The sequence below is a fragment of the Lathyrus oleraceus genome, chromosome 1, assembly GCF_024323335.1.
Source record: "Lathyrus oleraceus cultivar Zhongwan6 chromosome 1, CAAS_Psat_ZW6_1.0, whole genome shotgun sequence".
NCBI lineage: Eukaryota > Viridiplantae > Streptophyta > Magnoliopsida > Fabales > Fabaceae > Lathyrus > Lathyrus oleraceus.
In genome coordinates, this window is record NC_066579.1 from 430,724,018 (window position 1) to 430,740,719 (window position 16,702).

At 33.0% G+C, this 16,702-nt stretch overlaps 2 protein-coding genes across 4 annotated transcripts; one reads left to right on the forward strand and one right to left on the reverse strand.

The window, feature by feature from the left end:
- Positions 1 to 607: 607 nt before the first annotated feature.
- Positions 608 to 1,816, forward strand: LOC127115867 (serine/threonine-protein phosphatase 7 long form homolog). Its single transcript, XM_051047296.1, has 2 exons — positions 608 to 692; positions 777 to 1,816. Exons 1-2 carry the CDS (start codon positions 618 to 620, stop codon positions 1,473 to 1,475), a joined length of 774 nt encoding a protein of 257 aa, XP_050903253.1. The 5' UTR covers positions 608 to 617; the 3' UTR covers positions 1,476 to 1,816.
- An 11,027-nt stretch (positions 1,817 to 12,843) lies between these two features.
- On the reverse strand, positions 12,844 to 16,385 carry LOC127079830 (transcription factor TCP24). 3 transcript variants are annotated; one of them, XM_051020200.1, is made up of 3 exons: positions 16,108 to 16,385; positions 14,346 to 15,571; positions 12,844 to 13,082 (listed from the first exon to the last, which is right to left on the reverse strand). In XM_051020200.1, the coding sequence occupies exons 1-2, from the start codon at positions 16,156 to 16,158 to the stop codon at positions 14,357 to 14,359; spliced, it is 1,266 nt and encodes a 421-aa protein (XP_050876157.1). In that variant the 5' UTR covers positions 16,159 to 16,385; the 3' UTR covers positions 12,844 to 13,082; positions 14,346 to 14,356. The 3 variants fall into 3 exon arrangements, with proteins under 3 accessions (XP_050876157.1, XP_050876166.1, XP_050876162.1); XM_051020209.1 differs by having other exon boundaries at positions 14,346 to 15,576; positions 16,108 to 16,384; XM_051020205.1 differs by having other exon boundaries at positions 14,346 to 15,782; positions 16,108 to 16,383.
- Between the last annotated feature and the right edge of the window lie 317 nt (positions 16,386 to 16,702).

Below are 16,702 nucleotides of genomic sequence, written 5' to 3' on the forward strand. Positions count from 1 at the left end.
GTACCGTGACGTTAGAAGACGTCTACATGCTTTTAGGACTACGAATTGAAGGCAAAGCTGTTAATGGTAAGACCAACTATGCAAATTCAATTTGCATGGAGCTTTTAAACACTGATTTGTTAGATGATAATGCTAGGGGACAAGGTATACTACTTTCACGCCTAAAGTCATATTATAATAGTTTTTATTTAGATGAGCATTCTACCGAAGATGCTCGAATCATCAAAACTAGGTGTTACATTATGTTGTTACTAGGATCCTTTTTATTTCCCGAAGGTAGTGGTTCTAGCATGCATATTATGTACTTACCTTTACTTAGACATATAGATAGAATAGGTAGTTATAGTTGGGGATCCGCATGTCTAGCCTATCTCTATAGTTCTTTGTGCAAAAACTCCCACAAAGATACTTCTACATTTTCTGGATGTGCTGTTTTGCTACAAACATGGGGATGGTCAAGACTACCGTCTCTAGCACCGGTCAATAGCAACCCCTTCACTTTTCCATATGCAAAAAAGTAAGTTGTTTAAATTGCTATACCTTTACTTCCTTCCTTACAGTTTATTACCCATAACTAATTTATTTTAACTTTTTGGTGTAGATGGTCGGCACGCGGTATGAATTACAGCAGATGTCCGAGACACTGTATTACTCAATATCGCAACCTGTTGGATCACCTTCGACCGGCAGACGTAAGCAAAATAATTTCATTATTTCTTCATATTATGTTGACTTTTTCTACATTCATTTAAATCCTATCGTCTTTAACATTTCAGTTCATTTGGCGTCCATACCTTAATATGGATCATGAGCATCAGATCAACCCTGAAGACGCAGCCGTATGGACAACATGCACACCGATAATACGGTTCACAACAGTGGAGCTGCACAACACCGACCGTGTGAAGCTGCAGTTTGGTATGGTCCAGAATATCCCAGATCCCCTAGCTAGCCTAGGAGAATGGCATATGCGTAAAGTGAACGACCAATGGAACTACAACCCTTGGCAAACCTTCGCAAGATCAGAGTGTCGCAAGTGGAAGCACCGTCATGACCATGTCTTAACTGACGCAGTCATGCCAAATGAGGTAAAACCAAGTCGTACTTATATGGCTTGGTATAGATCAGTTGGATTTCAATTCATCGCCGATGATATGTACCTCTACGACCCACGCCAGACAAGTTACACACAAGAAGGATCAACATCTAACCCCCAACAACATTCTCAGCCCGGTTACTCACAACCACCTATCCGACAAACTTTCCGTTCCACAAACACACAAACATACAACCAAAACATGCCATTCACCCAACCCCAAAACCAAGAACATCCCCCATACCACCACCAACAAATGGACCATCAACCTTCGACCGAACATCGCTTCGCACCCACACCATCACCCTACCAAAGTCGCCTTACCCAAAACACTAACCGCCCCATCACCTACCGTAGCCAAGAACCCCAAACATCATAATACCAAAACATCCCACAACCATATCTCTTCCAAACACCCCAACAACCTTTCCAACCTTTCCTAGACCCATCATTGTCACCCATGTCCCCCTTCAACCGTCTCGGTCGCCCATCCATGAGTCAACCACACCCCAACTTCTCTGGCATGGGTCATGAGCTCAGCTACGCCGGTACACCATCATTGAATACTGAAGACTATGCTGAGTTGGCTGAATACCTCAACGGATCTTCTCCTGTAGGAGGTAATGACGCTCTTGGACCATCAGATGAACAAACACCGGTGCAGAATCGTCAACGTGGGTTAGGGCCAAGGGTTAGGGTAGCTAGGGGATGTGGGACCGGAGGTCGGTTAGGTGATCCCGGTCATCACCATTAGGATTCTTTGTGTAAAATCCAAATTTTATTAATATCAATTCGTATTATGTCAAATTTATCTTTGTGTAAACTCCAAACATTAGGTTTCTTTCATAATTCTAAAATAAACACATATCATAATACAAAAATTTATAGGTAAGAAACCCTAATTCAAGGACTTGTTATTGTTATGTTGAAGGGCTTGAATTTGGTCCCTTTTAGCAAAATTCACATACACATATTTTGACAGAAACCCTAATTTTGGGTCAAGTTCGCAAGGACCTACCTCACTCATTTTTAATTATTTTGAGGTGGGACCAAGTGCATTGGAAACTTTAAGGTGTCTACTTCACTTGTTATGTTGGACAAAAAGTCATAACTCTAACATAAACACATGCAATAATACAAAACATTATAGGTCAGATAACAGATAAAATGTCAAAGAGTCCAAGTTCAGGTGCCCATACCTTTCTCATAAAAATTGCAAATGATGCAAAACTTTAGTCCAAATTCATTATCTTGAAAAGATCTACAACTTTTATATTGAAGGTTTTGTCATTTGAGGCTTTTATCATTCAAACTAAAGGGCTTGAAGTTGGTCCCTTTTGGCAAAATTCACATACACTTGTTTTGACAGAAACCCTAATTTTGGGTCAAGTTCGCAGGGACCTAACTCACTCATTTTTTATTATTTTGAGGTGGGACCAAGTGCATTGGAAAATTTAAGATGTCTAGTTCAAATGTTATGTTGGACAAAAATTAATATTCCTAAAAGAAACACATGCAATAATACAAAACATTATCGATCAGATAACAGTTGAAAAACTCAGAAGTCCAACTTCAACTACCCATAACTTTCTCAAAAAAAATCCAAATGTTGCAAAATTTATATCCAAATTCATTGTCTTGAAAAGATCTACAACTTTCATGTTGGAAGTTTTTTCATGTGAGGCTTTTTTAAGGGAGGCGCCAATTGGATTGGCGCCTGCCCTAGCCAATCCAATTGGCGCCTCCTTGCAATTTTTAAGAGGGGGCGCCAATCCAATTGGCGTCTCCCTCTAAAAGTGGGGTATATTGGGAATTTTTTTGAAATCTGGATTATTTTGGAAATTTCTTCGAAAATATGGGTTATCTCGGTAAATTTGCCACATAATTTTGCATTCATATATTTGGTTATATTTATAATTCTGTCAAATAATTATGTATTATTCCGGTCTGATTTATAAGTGAAAAAGATATTTTTTACGTTTATTAAGAATGATAGTTAAGTGCATTTAATTTTTTTGATTTCATGTAAAAGACATAATACAATTACTAATATATCATTAATTAAATTTTCATTCATAATATTATAAAGTAATTAATGCAGGGATAATGTTGGGGTAAAAACATTAAATACAAATAAATTTATTGACATTTGCTCATATATTACGGTCAATTTTTTTTAAAAAACTTTTGCTCATATATTACTTGTTATTTGTAGTTTGCATTGATAGTATATGCTCCATTGGACCGATAATCCTCTATAATAAAATTTGAGAGAGGGTTGAAATCACTTGATAACTCTGACTCTGAAAGTTTATTAAACTGCTAAATACAAAACTACGTATATCAATGTAAAGTTGTTGATGAAGAATTTGATAAGCTTTCTCTTGTACATGACAATGATTTTTTGTGGGATGTGGTTGACGCCGAGTCATTTCAGCCATAATGATGAATGTAACAATAAAATTTGAGTATGCATTAAAAGGAATAACACTTATGTATAAGAACTCTGAAACACGATCATCTGAGATGAATGTAACAATAAAATTTGAGTATGCATCTAACATTATATTTTAATGATAACAATACATAGAGTATTAGAGAATAATTGTGTATCCTAATAGTTTTGTTTAGTATGCAGATACTAGATACAAATTTTGACTCTGAAGAAGTGATATGTGACGTTATCAGATTCTGAACCTAGTGCACTTTGACTTTGAGATGTGTGTTCTACAAGATATTCAAGCTCTGGACTACTCTACTCAATACTTCTGACTATTGTCTATCCGAAGTTGTATGACTATGATGCTTCTGACGTTGTTAAGCTCTGAAGCCTCACGCTCAATCAAGTCTGATGAACTGTGTCACTAGACTCTAAAGACTAGGTTCTGATGAATTGGATCAAGACTCTGAAGACCAAGTTTCTGAAGATTCTCTCAACCGGACTCTTATTCTTCTTTCTATGCACGCTTCATCACCTATTTATCATAAGCCTATGAATAGATAAGATCAAAAAGGTTTTACGTGAGAAAATAATATAAAGTACAAGATCAAATATTCCTTCCACTACACTGATTTTGTAGGTGAAAGATTGTACTATTGTATCATTGTGCCTCCCACTTTCACAGACCGTTATGCAAGGATACGGTTGTATTTGAGTATTCCATTTCTATCCTCCAAAGAATCTTTTCATTGCCTATATAAAGGAGTCTTGGAAGAATGGGATAGTGTCAACGCTAAGAAAATATCATTTTCGTGAACATTGCATACAATGAAATATTTAAGAAAAAAGAAAAATACACACAAGGAATTTTTGTTCATACTCTTCATAGAATATATTTTATGTGATATACTTGTAATTCATTTGTGTATTCTACTTTCTTAAAACCATTTTGTAAACATATTTTGTATCTCAATCTTTTTTATTGTATTTTCTTGAGTGGCTTGGGTTTAGTCAGAATTACTCAAAAATACATTGACATTTGGTCTTTATATTGTAATCAAGTTTGGTTATAGTGGATTAAGTCCTTGTGATAAGGAGAAATCACTTTGGTGGATGGATTGGAGGTAATTTTGTTAACAGCGAACTAGGATAAAAATAACTGTGTTCATTACTTTTGCTCTTAGTTTTCTATTTGTGTTTTTGGGTTGCCCAAATTTTAATTCTTGAAACCCAATTCAAACCCCATATTTCTTGTGTTTCCATTACATTCAATTGACATCAGAGCTCCGGTTCTGGTATTGATTTCAAATCAAACACTTCATCGTGTCAGATAAAGATCCAGACTTATGAAACACTATGACAGGAATCCCTCCACTAGCTTTACCCGCTAGTGACAATGAAAGAGACCAATATAATGCCAAACCCTCAATCTTTGATGGAGAAAATTTTGAATATTGGAAAGATAAAATAAAAAGTTTTTTTCTTAGTCATTATGTGGATCTATGGGATATGGTAGTTGATGGCTACATTCATTCTTTTGTTGATGGCAGTGGTAACAAGGTGGAAAGAAGAATGATGACTGATCAAAAAAAGAAAGATTACACGAATCATCATAAATCATGAACCATCATGTTGAACCCTATATCATACTCTGAGTATGAAAGATCACAAATAGAGACACAACTAAGTCTATATTTGATTCCTTAAGGATGACTCATAAAGGAAATGCTCAAGTGAAAGAAACCAAGGAGCTTGCTTTGATATAAAGTTACGAAGCCTTCAAGATGGAAGATAATGAGATTCTTGAGAACATGTTCTCAAGGTTTAAGACTCTTGTTGCAGGACTGAAGGTTATGGACAAAGGTTACTCTACTGCAGATCATGTTAAGAAAATTATCAGAAGCTTATCTAAGAGATAGATGCATATGGTAACTGCGTTGAAACTATCTAAGGATCTGAACAATATAACTCTGAAGAACTTGTGAGTTCTTTGAGAAATCATGAGATAGAGATTGAAGAGGATGAGCCTCAAAGAAAAGTTAAATTTGTGGCTCTGAAATCCATTGGAAAGTCTGAAAAGACTAAAGCCTTTCAAGCTGAAGAAGAAGAGAATTTTGAAAAATACTTTGAAGAAGAAAATGAATTATTTCTTCTTTCTAGAATAGTTAACGAATTCTGGAAGAAAAGACAAAGCAAGTTCAGAGGCTCCAGAAGGACAAGTGGTTGCTCTGAGTCTATATCTGGACTGAAGAAGTCAGGTGCTAGAAAAGACGTTATCTGCTTTGAGTGCAAGGAGCCAGGTCACTACAAGAATAAGTGTCCCAAAATGAGGAAAGACGGACCAAAGAAGAAAGACTTCATAGGGAAGAAGAAAGGTCGAGCAGCTACCCGGGATGACTCTGAATCCTCTGAAGATGACTCTAACAAAAGAGCAAGCTAATGTGGCGCTGATGGCAAGCATATAAGCATCTGATGGAAAGATCCAACCAGAATTAGAATCAGAATCTGAGTCAGGCTCTAAAGAGGTATTTCCTAACTTATCTCACTCTGAATTAGAATCTTGTCTTTATGAAATTCTGGAGAAATATCAGAAGCTTCAGGACAAATACAAGGGTCTGAAACAAGTTCAAGTATCTGAATCTGAAGCACATAGTAAGCTTAAGAAAGATTTTTTCAATTTGAATGAAGAGAATTTTATTCTGAAAAATGAAAAATCTGCTATTCAAAGTAAAAGTTCTAAACTTGAGGAAAAAATTCTTTCAAAAGCTTTTGTGGATTCTGAAAATGTCATTGTCGTACCCTAAAATTTGCCCTATTTTTTTTATTTAATTCGTCTAGCTTATGATTTTGTTCATTTGCATACTTTGTTCCCATTTGATCATGCATTCATCGATATTTGCATATGGTAACAAATTTATACCAAATGTTCAATCATAGTAAATTTAACGGTTTAAGTGGATTTTCGAGGTGGATATCATTTGATAATTATTCAGATTTATTTCTCGTATTACTTATGGTGGGATCATCTCTTTATTTGAGATTCATGGTGATTTTGGAGGTTTGCTTGGATTCAAAGAAAAGGAAAAAGTTGGAATAAAAGGAAGATTTCATTCATTTATGGGAAAATATCATTTCTCAAAAGTACTAAAATTCATGGGTTAAGCCACTCAAAATTCAAGGCAAAAGTGGTGAAAAACCAAAGGCAAAGGCATTAAAATTCAAGTTAATTACTAGTGACTCTTTGCCTCACATCCTAACTTGATATTTTTGCTAAACTCCAACACCATTGGTCTTTAAGTACCTTTAACTATCTATTTCTCCACAAACCATTCATTTACTTAATTACCCTTAACTACCATAACTTCCAAACTAACATAAAACTTTCAAACAAACACAAATCTCAACTTCCATTTTTTCACTCAATCCTAGCCACTCTTAACAATTAATCATATGGTTGAAATTAGTGATCTGCAACTTGAGCTTAAATTAATTTCTAACCATTGATAAAACCAATTACTTGGATCACAATCCAAGGGTTCTCATTCACCTACCAAGTCTATATAAACATGATATTTCTCATAATTTTGGTCTTAGCTAATATCACTAACCTAACTTAGAAAATTCACAATTAACCATTATTTTTCCACCATTTTTCTTCTATACTCTCTAAATTTCTCTCTCAATGTGGATCTTCTCCCTCACCTAGGGTTCTTTGTAATTTTGCTTCGGTTTGGCCATTAAGATGGGGGTTAGCTGAAATTGGCCATGGATTTGGCATGAGAATGACAAGACGAGTATGTTGGTGGTGAGAATTTTCAAACGCCGCCAGAGGCGACCTCCAACGTGTTAAAGGAGGTTGGTTTGAGGTCATATGAGTTTGAATTTATTTAAGTTTGTGGCGCGTATTTTTTCATTCTTGAATTGTATTTGAATATTGCATTGTTTCCTTCCTTTGAGCTCTTGGGCCAAACTTCCCAAAGGCACATGCTACTTTCAGTTTTGCACCATGATATCACTTACACACCCCCTGCCCTCAGTAAGGCAATTGCTGATGAGCCTCCCATATGGGCCCAGCGCCCTAATTGCTTTCGACACCTTTTTCAAATTAAACCTCCCCTTGTTTTTCCTATTTGGCTTATTGCTTTTGGTTATTTTCTTTTGACATTAATTCATATTTGTTTGCTAATTGTTTTGTTAATATTTTTTATGCATCTTTTGATACAAAACAAAGTCATAAAAAATTAGTATTAACATGATTAGGGATTAAAGAAAGATAAAAAGTAGTTAGTATTAACATGATTAGAATTATATCCATTAGGTTTTAATTTGAATTTTGATCACTTTGCATTGAGTTTTAATCATTTGAAAATACATTGAATAACATATTTAACCTATTTCTTAATTAATTCATCTTGTTAACATTTCATGTATTAACATGTTAATTTCAATTGTTCATGTGGTTAATTTTGCCTATTAATCTCCCATTAGAATTCATTTCTTTTTAATTGAAAATCTCCTTTTATGTATGTTGTCATTTTTGATCCATTTAGCATTGCTTTGTGTGTTTCATTTTAAGCATGTATAACCTTAGACATAGTTTCTAACTTGTATCCTCATTGTATCCATTTCATTTGCATTGTATTATGTGATCATGCTCGAGGATTACCATGGCCACATGATTGTTTTAAGCATGATACTGGTTTGTAAACTTGTATGATATTTTTTCCCATTCCATGTATTAATTTGTATCATCCCCCCCCCCCCCCCCTCCCAATTTCCATTAACATTTGGCAGCTTAGAATTTCCCTTTCCTTAATGCTTTCCATTGCATGCTAACTAACGAGATAAAATTAAACGATAAAAAGATCTTTTTTAAGAGAATAAAACAAAATTTATCCAATGTCGAGTCTTTTTCAAATCAAATTCACTTCAAAGCAACGCGAGTGCTTGATCCAACGTCAAGTATTTCATCATCCATTATATTTCATTCACACTTCTACTTCTATTTCTATCCCTTTCTTCTCACACACCTTTCATAATCAAATAAATTTTAAACACTTGATCTAACGTCAAATGCCTTTTAAAAATAATTTCTCAATAAACTGGAAGGAAAAAGTGGGGTGGAGCTTTGCTATCTGTTTGTCATATAATGAATAGAATTTCTTTGAAGAAAGCTGGTATTTTTCCATATGAGGTATGGAAAGACAGAGCGTCAAATACTGATTATTTTAAAGTGTTAGGTGTGTAGCTTATTATAAAAACATGGATCCTAAAAGGACTAAGTTGGATCCTCGAGGGGTCAAATGTTCTTTTGTAGGCTGTGCACCTAACAGTAGAGCATATAGACTTTTGAATTTGGAGTCAAATGTAATTATTAAATCCCAAGATGTGAAATTCTTTGAAAATCTTACAACGAAGGATAAGGAATCTGAGATTCCCACAAATGAAGAAACTTATGAGGAAGACTCTCCACGGATTGTTGAAACACAACCAGAAAGATCTTCGCGAATTTTTGAAACACACCCCAATCTTAGGATAAGCAAGAGACTCTGAAAGTATAAGGACATAGAACCGAACAAAATTGATTCCCGACTTATTTCTTTTTATCTAGTAGAAGGAAATATTAAAAAAATTGTTCGTAAAATTCTTATTATTCTTAAAGTGGAAGATAATCCTAAGACTTATAAGGAAATGGTAGCTTCAATGGACTCCTTCTTTTATAAGGATTCTATCCAAGACAAAATGAATAATAATGTCAAATCACACTTGGGAGCTAGTCAATCTACCTAAGGGATCAAGACCCATTGGATGCAATGGGATGTTTAGAAGGAAACATTAGAGTTATGGTAAATTAAACACATACACTAATAGGTTAGTAGTCAAGTGTTTTAGACAAAAGGAAGGTGTTGATTATTTCGACACTTATACAAGTAAGGACAATGACAATTAGAGTATTGTTTGCATTATCTTCTTTGCGGACCTTATAGTTCAGCAAATAGACGGCAAAACAGAATTCCTAAATGACAATATCGATTAGGAGACTTAAATGGAACAATCATAAGGTCATTTGTTTCCTGGTAATGAACAAAAGGTGTGCAAGCTTGTCAAATCATTGTATGGATTAAAATAATCACCAAAACAATGGCATCAAAAATTTTACTCTGTCATACTTTCAAATGGATTTGTTCCTAATTTTTGCGACAAATGTTTGTACACAAATATGCGTGAGAGCATTGTAGTACATTTGTCTCTATGTTTATGACATGTTAATCATTATCAACGAGATTAATGGAATTTTAGAAACAAAGAGGTTTCTAACTTCCACATTCAAGATGAAAGATCTTGGACTAGTTGACATTATTTTTGGGATCAAAGTAAAGACAAATAATGGGCGTTATGAACTTAGTCAAATCCACTATGTTGAGAAAGTTCTTGATAAGTTCAAACACTTACTGTGAATGTTCAAACAACCAGAGAGATTGAAGATGAACATGATAAGAACAGATGAAGAATCCATGGAAAGAGAGAAAGAATAACGAGAGTTTGTTAAGAATTCAGTTACAATCTGTAACTGTAATTTTGTCATTATGATTGAACTAACTATACAAGGATATACATATATAGTGTGAAGGTACACAGAGTGTGTGTCTAGAACTAAAGTCAAAGAATACACGTGTAAGAAATCTATAGGTAGAAACTTAATATGTACAAAGGCTATTATAAGACTATATAAGCTAATACTTACATTTCAAAAAAATGAATACTCCATTTGATCCTAGTGTCAAGTTTTAAAAGAATGATGGAAGAGTTATGGCTCAATTAGAATATATACGTGTAATTGCTTGTCTAATGTAGTTGATGCAATGTACTAGATCAAACATAAAATGAGTAAATTTAGAAGCAATACAAATGATGAGCATTAGAAGGTCATCACAAGGATTTTTTCTGTTATATTTTGAAAACAGAAAATCTTGGTCTCCATTATGATAGATTTCCTATAATACTAGAAGGATATACTGATGCGAGTTGGATATCAAGTGTTGGAGATCATAAATCTACAATTAGGTGGATATTTATATTAGTTAGGGATGTAATTTCTTGGAAGAGCGAGAAACAAACTTGTACCACTCTCTCATCCATGGAATCAAATTTTGTGGCTTTTGCTTCCGATGGTTAAGAAGTTGAATGGTTTAGGGACCTTCTGTTAAAAGTTTCATGGACTAAAGGCAATGTTTCAAAGGTGTTAATACATTATGATAGTCATGCCACTTTAGCTAGAGCATACAACAAATTCTATAATGGAAAGTGTCTAGGCATATAAGTGTTAGACATTCCCTTGTGAGAAAATTGATTAATGATAAAATCATTTTACTTACATATATACGTTCATGATATAATTTAGTTAATCCATTTGCTAAGCCACTGGCCAAAGATTTAGTAAAGACTACCTCGAGAGTTATAAGATAACTCCTTGAGTAAGACTTCCAACAACGGTAGAAACTCAATCTAACATTAAGAAAATATTAACTTTAGATCCAATGGATAAAAACAAATCATTGATTTGGATGTTTGTGAAACATTGTGTAAAAATATTGATTATTGCATTTGGAAGGTTAAGTTTTTTCAAACTTTTAATGAAGTTCAATGTTGAGAATATGTATCTCAAGTAAAGTAGATACAATATGAATTTTACTTATGCTAATTTCAAGATGGTATCATCTCAAAGTAAGAGTTGGAGTTTCTCTCACGATAAATTCATGAGACAGAAAAAGCACATGGCCATAACTAGTGTTGGGCAAGAGATTAAGGCGAAAAATTATTAAAGAGTGTGTGTAAGATAACATCGATCTAATCACAAGGAATAACGGGTTTAAAACTTTGCTACTTGAAATTCCGGTTAGATTTTGTTTTGTTTTTACTAAGGTTAAGTTCAAATCGAAAGATACTTAACCGTATTAGCATTGTTTGTTTCCTTTTCTAAAATTGGTCTTGTCATTATTAGAACAACTGAGAGATTGTTGTAATTATTAATTAATAAGGAGATTGTTTAAATATTAACCACTATTATGTTCCAACAGTAACATGACACCTTGAAAGTGAGTAAAGAGTTGTAATATTTAGTAAAGAGTTCCAACACTTTGTGAAAGTCTGTGTTTTATCAAGGGTCACAATACTTAGTAAAGAGTTGTTATACTTGGTAAAAGAGTGTGTTTTATCAAGGTCGCAACACTTAGTAAAGAGTTGCAACACTTGGTGAAAGCATATGTATTATCAAGGTCACAACCTTGCGAAACAACAATATTTGATCTATAAATAAACTCTTTCGGATTCAAAAAAACATACTAATTAGAACTCCCCTCTTACTTGTTTAAATACAAGAATTCTTTCTTGCGTAAATTTGAGTTTTCATCTGTCTTATGCAAACTCGAAGATATGTTGAATTATCCAAAATACTTATGCATGTAGATTCTAAGACAAAAAAAATGAGTGCTTGAAATATTATAAAGAAGACAAAACAAAATTACAAAGTCATCGCAAATCAAAGTTTCTAACAATAGATTAGTGATTGTCGTTTAAAAGATAATTATCTAACTATTGTTTACATGAAGGAAATAAATGAATATGATATGCACTCATCTTTCTTTTATCGTAGTTTGATTTCATTTAATTTCTTAGATTACGTTTTTAATAAGACAGTTTTCACAAAAATATTGTTTTTTTAACTAAAATTTGTATACATTAATTTTTTTTTTAATAATATTTTAATGAGACATATATATATATATATATATATATATATATATATATATATATATATATATATATATATATATATATATATATATATATATATATATATATATATATATATTATATGGATGTCCATTTTCCTTCTATATTCTTTAGCATGATATATAACTCTCGTTAGAGGATTAATGGATCATCTTAATATTTGTTAGTTATGTTACTAAGATTCTAGTAACCTTTACTTGTAGTATTACTAACCTAATAATTTTGTATTCTATAAATATAACTCATTGAATTGCAAAAGAGAATATAATACAAAGTTTATTTTCATTTTCTTCTGTTTATTTCTCCTTCATATCTACTCTTCTAATACATTAGTCTAATTTTGATTAATTATTATAACGATATTTGGTAAGCCAAGACACTATAGATTGACGCAAATAGTCCAAAGGCATGACTCCTCATTTTTGTCATTGACACAAATCTCAACTCACTAAGTTAACAAACCTAATTAGTCAAATTGTTTGCGGTATGATTTTCAAAAGAAAAAGGGCACAAATTTGCAAAATAATTGTAGAAATTGAAAGAATAAGTTCAATCAATATTCTTTTACAAGACAATAATCTGGATGCATAAGAAATTTCCAAATACTCAAAATGCAAGTCAATGACTCAAAATGGTCCCAAAGTAAATACCAACACTTAACAAGGATATGACACAACTTGTTACTCCTACATAGAAAGCAAGGATATGGCACAACTTTTTACTCCTACATAGGAAGGCCATGGAAAATGATTCCTATAGAAAAACAAAAATCAAATGTTAATGATTGTATATATTATAAAGTGTGACACATTCTCAAATGCCCTTTTATACCATTATACATTATATAATAAAATATACTAGTATGTTGCTAAGAAATTCTCCACTATATATTTGTCTATTCTGTATTCACCATACAAACACCTAGACACTTTAACTAAAAGAAAATTCTAAGTTAGGTCAAAAAACTTACTTTGTAGAAAATGAACAAGTTTGATAATTATATATAATAAATAAATTTAATATAATGTCAATTAGTATTCTAAGAGTACTTGTTATGAAGTCAAAAAAAGAAAAATAATAAATTTTATATAGAAAAAATCAATTTTCTTGTTAGCATTTTCCATAAATTTAACCATCATTATGTCATTTTGCTATTATATAGTTCTCAAAATATCTTGTATAATATATGTGGCCCTAAAATATGATTGGATGCATGTATAAAATATTTTTATATGAAAATTGTGTGCCAATAAACTCATATTATCTGTACTTTATACTAATTTCTTTTTTATTTCTGAGTTAAATCACTTATTGTATATAAAAAACTCTAAAGTATGAATATGAATAAATAGCATTACTTTCAAATACTTGGTGAATCTGTTTCTTCCTATGCTTGAAGGGTCAAGTTGTGGTTATATACATGCATGAACCTTTCACCATATGAAAAAGTCACTGATCATAGTATTTTTTGTTTCCACATAGTTACTGACATGTATATGTACTAAAGTTGAATTTGATTATTTACATTTTACACACTGTTTTTTGCCATAAGAAATGTTACACATGGCATGAACTCAAAGGTGCTAGAGAGAAGGGGAACCAAGGACAATGAAAGAACTGAAAAGGAGACAGCCAATGGATTGTAAACCCTATTCACGCCAATTCATGCAGTGAGTGCAGGACTGAACAAAATGACAAAATTGTAAACAGATAGCATCTCCTTAAACTATGTTAATGGCCGATTTGTTTACCATTACCAAGATATAGCCACTCACTTCCTCATGGTTTTGCACACACCACATGAATCCAACACCACATATAATCTTTCAAATAATTAAATATTCATCTTGTTTATGTTTTTAGGTTTTAGGTTTAGGCATGTCAAAAGGAAAAGTACTAGGAGTATAATGAATAAAAACAACACTCAGGTAAAAAATAATGAAAAGGGTAACATTTAAAAATCTCAAAAGTAAGGAAAAACATTGAAAGATTAAATTTTTATTTGTAGAGGCTTACTTGGGAAGAACTCAATTCTTATTGCATTTGTTGTTCTTCTGATCTGAATGCTGGCTTCCAGTTCCATCGCGGTAGAAAAGTTGCAAACGAGCGTCAAAGAGAGGTGAGAAATGAAGTTGTTGATCCATGGTTGGAGTAGCAGCAGCAACAGGAGGAGGAGGAACAGGTGCTCCTGTGAAGAAACTAGGTAGATTATTGGACGATGACGTTGTTGTCGATGATCCATGATCCATGGTTGAGAACCTCTGGAAATGAGGCAAAAGTGAATTGGACTGAAGGGTCCCCCTATTGTAACCAACAAGGCCCGAAGAAGATATCGTGAAGTTGAGATTGTAATTGTCATGACTCCCATTTTGATGTTGATGATGAGAAGATGACGATGAAGATGAATTCACCACGGATGGTTGCATGAGATGTTGCTCAGACATAAATGGAAAATGCTGCAGCTGAATCATATCTGACTGGTTTTCATTTTCACTATTGAATGGTGAATGTCCTGAGAAACCACCATGAGGAATCTGGTTATCATGAATTGATCCATTGTTACTACTACCAATTCCACCGGTGAGTAACTCAGTAAACGAAGCTGTATGAGACATGTTTTGATGATGTTGATGCTGATGCTGATGTTGATGTTGTGCAATGCTAGACTCATTTTCTTTACTCGTCTCAGAAGTACTGCTACAAGCAGACTTAGACAAACAAAGATTCTTGTTCAGTCTTTCATCATCAAACTCAAAATCTGGTTGTATGTTTTTCTCATCGCTCTTCGCATCAACATCAATTTGAGCGAACGCGTTATTGAGAGAAGGTAGCTCCGAGATAGAATCCGAAGCGGCTTTGATTAACCAATCAACCGCTTTACTCGGTTGATCATAACCAAGTCTATCTTGAAGATCATAGAACTGAATAGCCGTCGTAACCGATAGCCTAACTCTTCTATCTCGTAAACCCTTCGAAGTCATCACTTTGCTGTGTCTATCTTTTCCACCGGAGCCTCTCGACACTCTAACGATTCTCGAAGAGTTCTCTTCCTCCTGCTGCCGCTCCTGCCAACTTCTCTGAAAATCACTTCCAATAATTCCTCCAACATTCTTCCTTCTACCAGAACCTAAACTCTTGATGCTTGAATTGCTTAAGTTGTTTACAACATTTCCGAGTCTCGGAAACTTACATGCTTGAATCTCATCCTCCATTTCACAATCATGCCTTAGAAAGAGAAACACCTATGCTATGTGTATGAAAATTGAGGCTTAATAAATAAGTAGTTCGGCTGTATAGTGATAAAAAGTGCTTTTTATTTAATTTAGTAAATATTAAATGATAATGATGTTTCACAGTCTAAGTCAGAAACCCTTGTTTAAGGCTTATTTTTTTTCAGTTTTCAAAAGTAAAAGACTGATTATGATTAGTAGGTTTCATTCAGAGCTTCACCTCCTGCAAACACAGCCATAAAAGCAGCCCCAAATTAATTTTAATAATTTTATTATCATCCTCCAAAAAAAAACAAAAAAAATATATATATAATAAAAATGAATAAGCTATGAGAACAATGGATCGAATTTTTTTTAACAAAAAAAAACTAGTAAATATCTGAATAAGCTATCAGAACATTGTTTTCAAAGCACATAGATCTGAGAATCCCTAGAAATTTATTAATGAAACCAAGCTGAATGAAAATACATCAATAAATATCTAGATGGTAATAATAATAAAGGTAGCTTAGTTTATTTAATTCATAGTAAGAGGATTAGAAAGAGACCTTTTCATGTGTTATTTGAAAAATGGTTGAATTTTCCAAAACACTCTTCATTTCTCAAGTGCACCTTGAAGTGAAAAGCTAGAAGAAGAAAAAAAAGAGAGAGAGAGAGATGAAAGAGTTGTTTGAAGGGTGAGGATTGATACACGTATAGAATTAGGGTGTGTTTGAGAGTGTGGAAAGAAGGAAGAACAAAGTGATTAATTGTTCGTTCGATCCAACAAAACAAGACAATCAAACGGGCTTATCGAGAACTGTGCCGTTTCTACACTTTAGTCGTACTACTACCTTCATTTTTTCACATTTTCTCTACTTTATTAAAACTTATTTATAAATTTCTATATTGAATCTTATACTACCTCCATTTTTTTATTATAAATCCCTTTAGAAAAATATTTTGTATCATAACATAATATAAGTCGTTTTATAATATTAATGATTTATTAATGTTATCTTTTTATTATATTTTAAATACAATTAATGAAAAATAATTTTGTAAAATCCCTTCTAATTTTTTTTTCATACCTACAAATTAAAATGAAAACGGTTTTAACCTAAAATATATTAAAAAGAGAAAATAGATAGAAAAACGAGGTGA

Coding starts and splice junctions, on each gene's coding strand:
- LOC127115867 (XM_051047296.1), top strand. CDS start 618: ATGAATTACAGCAGATGTCCGAGACACTGTATTACTCAATATCGCAAC. Junction 693..776: donor ATCACCTTCGACCGGCAGAC/GTAAGCAAAATA, acceptor TTAACATTTCAG/TTCATTTGGCGTCCATACCT.
- LOC127079830 (XM_051020200.1), bottom strand. CDS start 16,158: ATGAAGAGTGTTTTGGAAAATTCAACCATTTTTCAAATAACACATGAA. Junction 15,572..16,107: donor TTCAAATAACACATGAAAAG/GTCTCTTTCTAA, acceptor CACATAGCATAG/GTGTTTCTCTTTCTAAGGCA.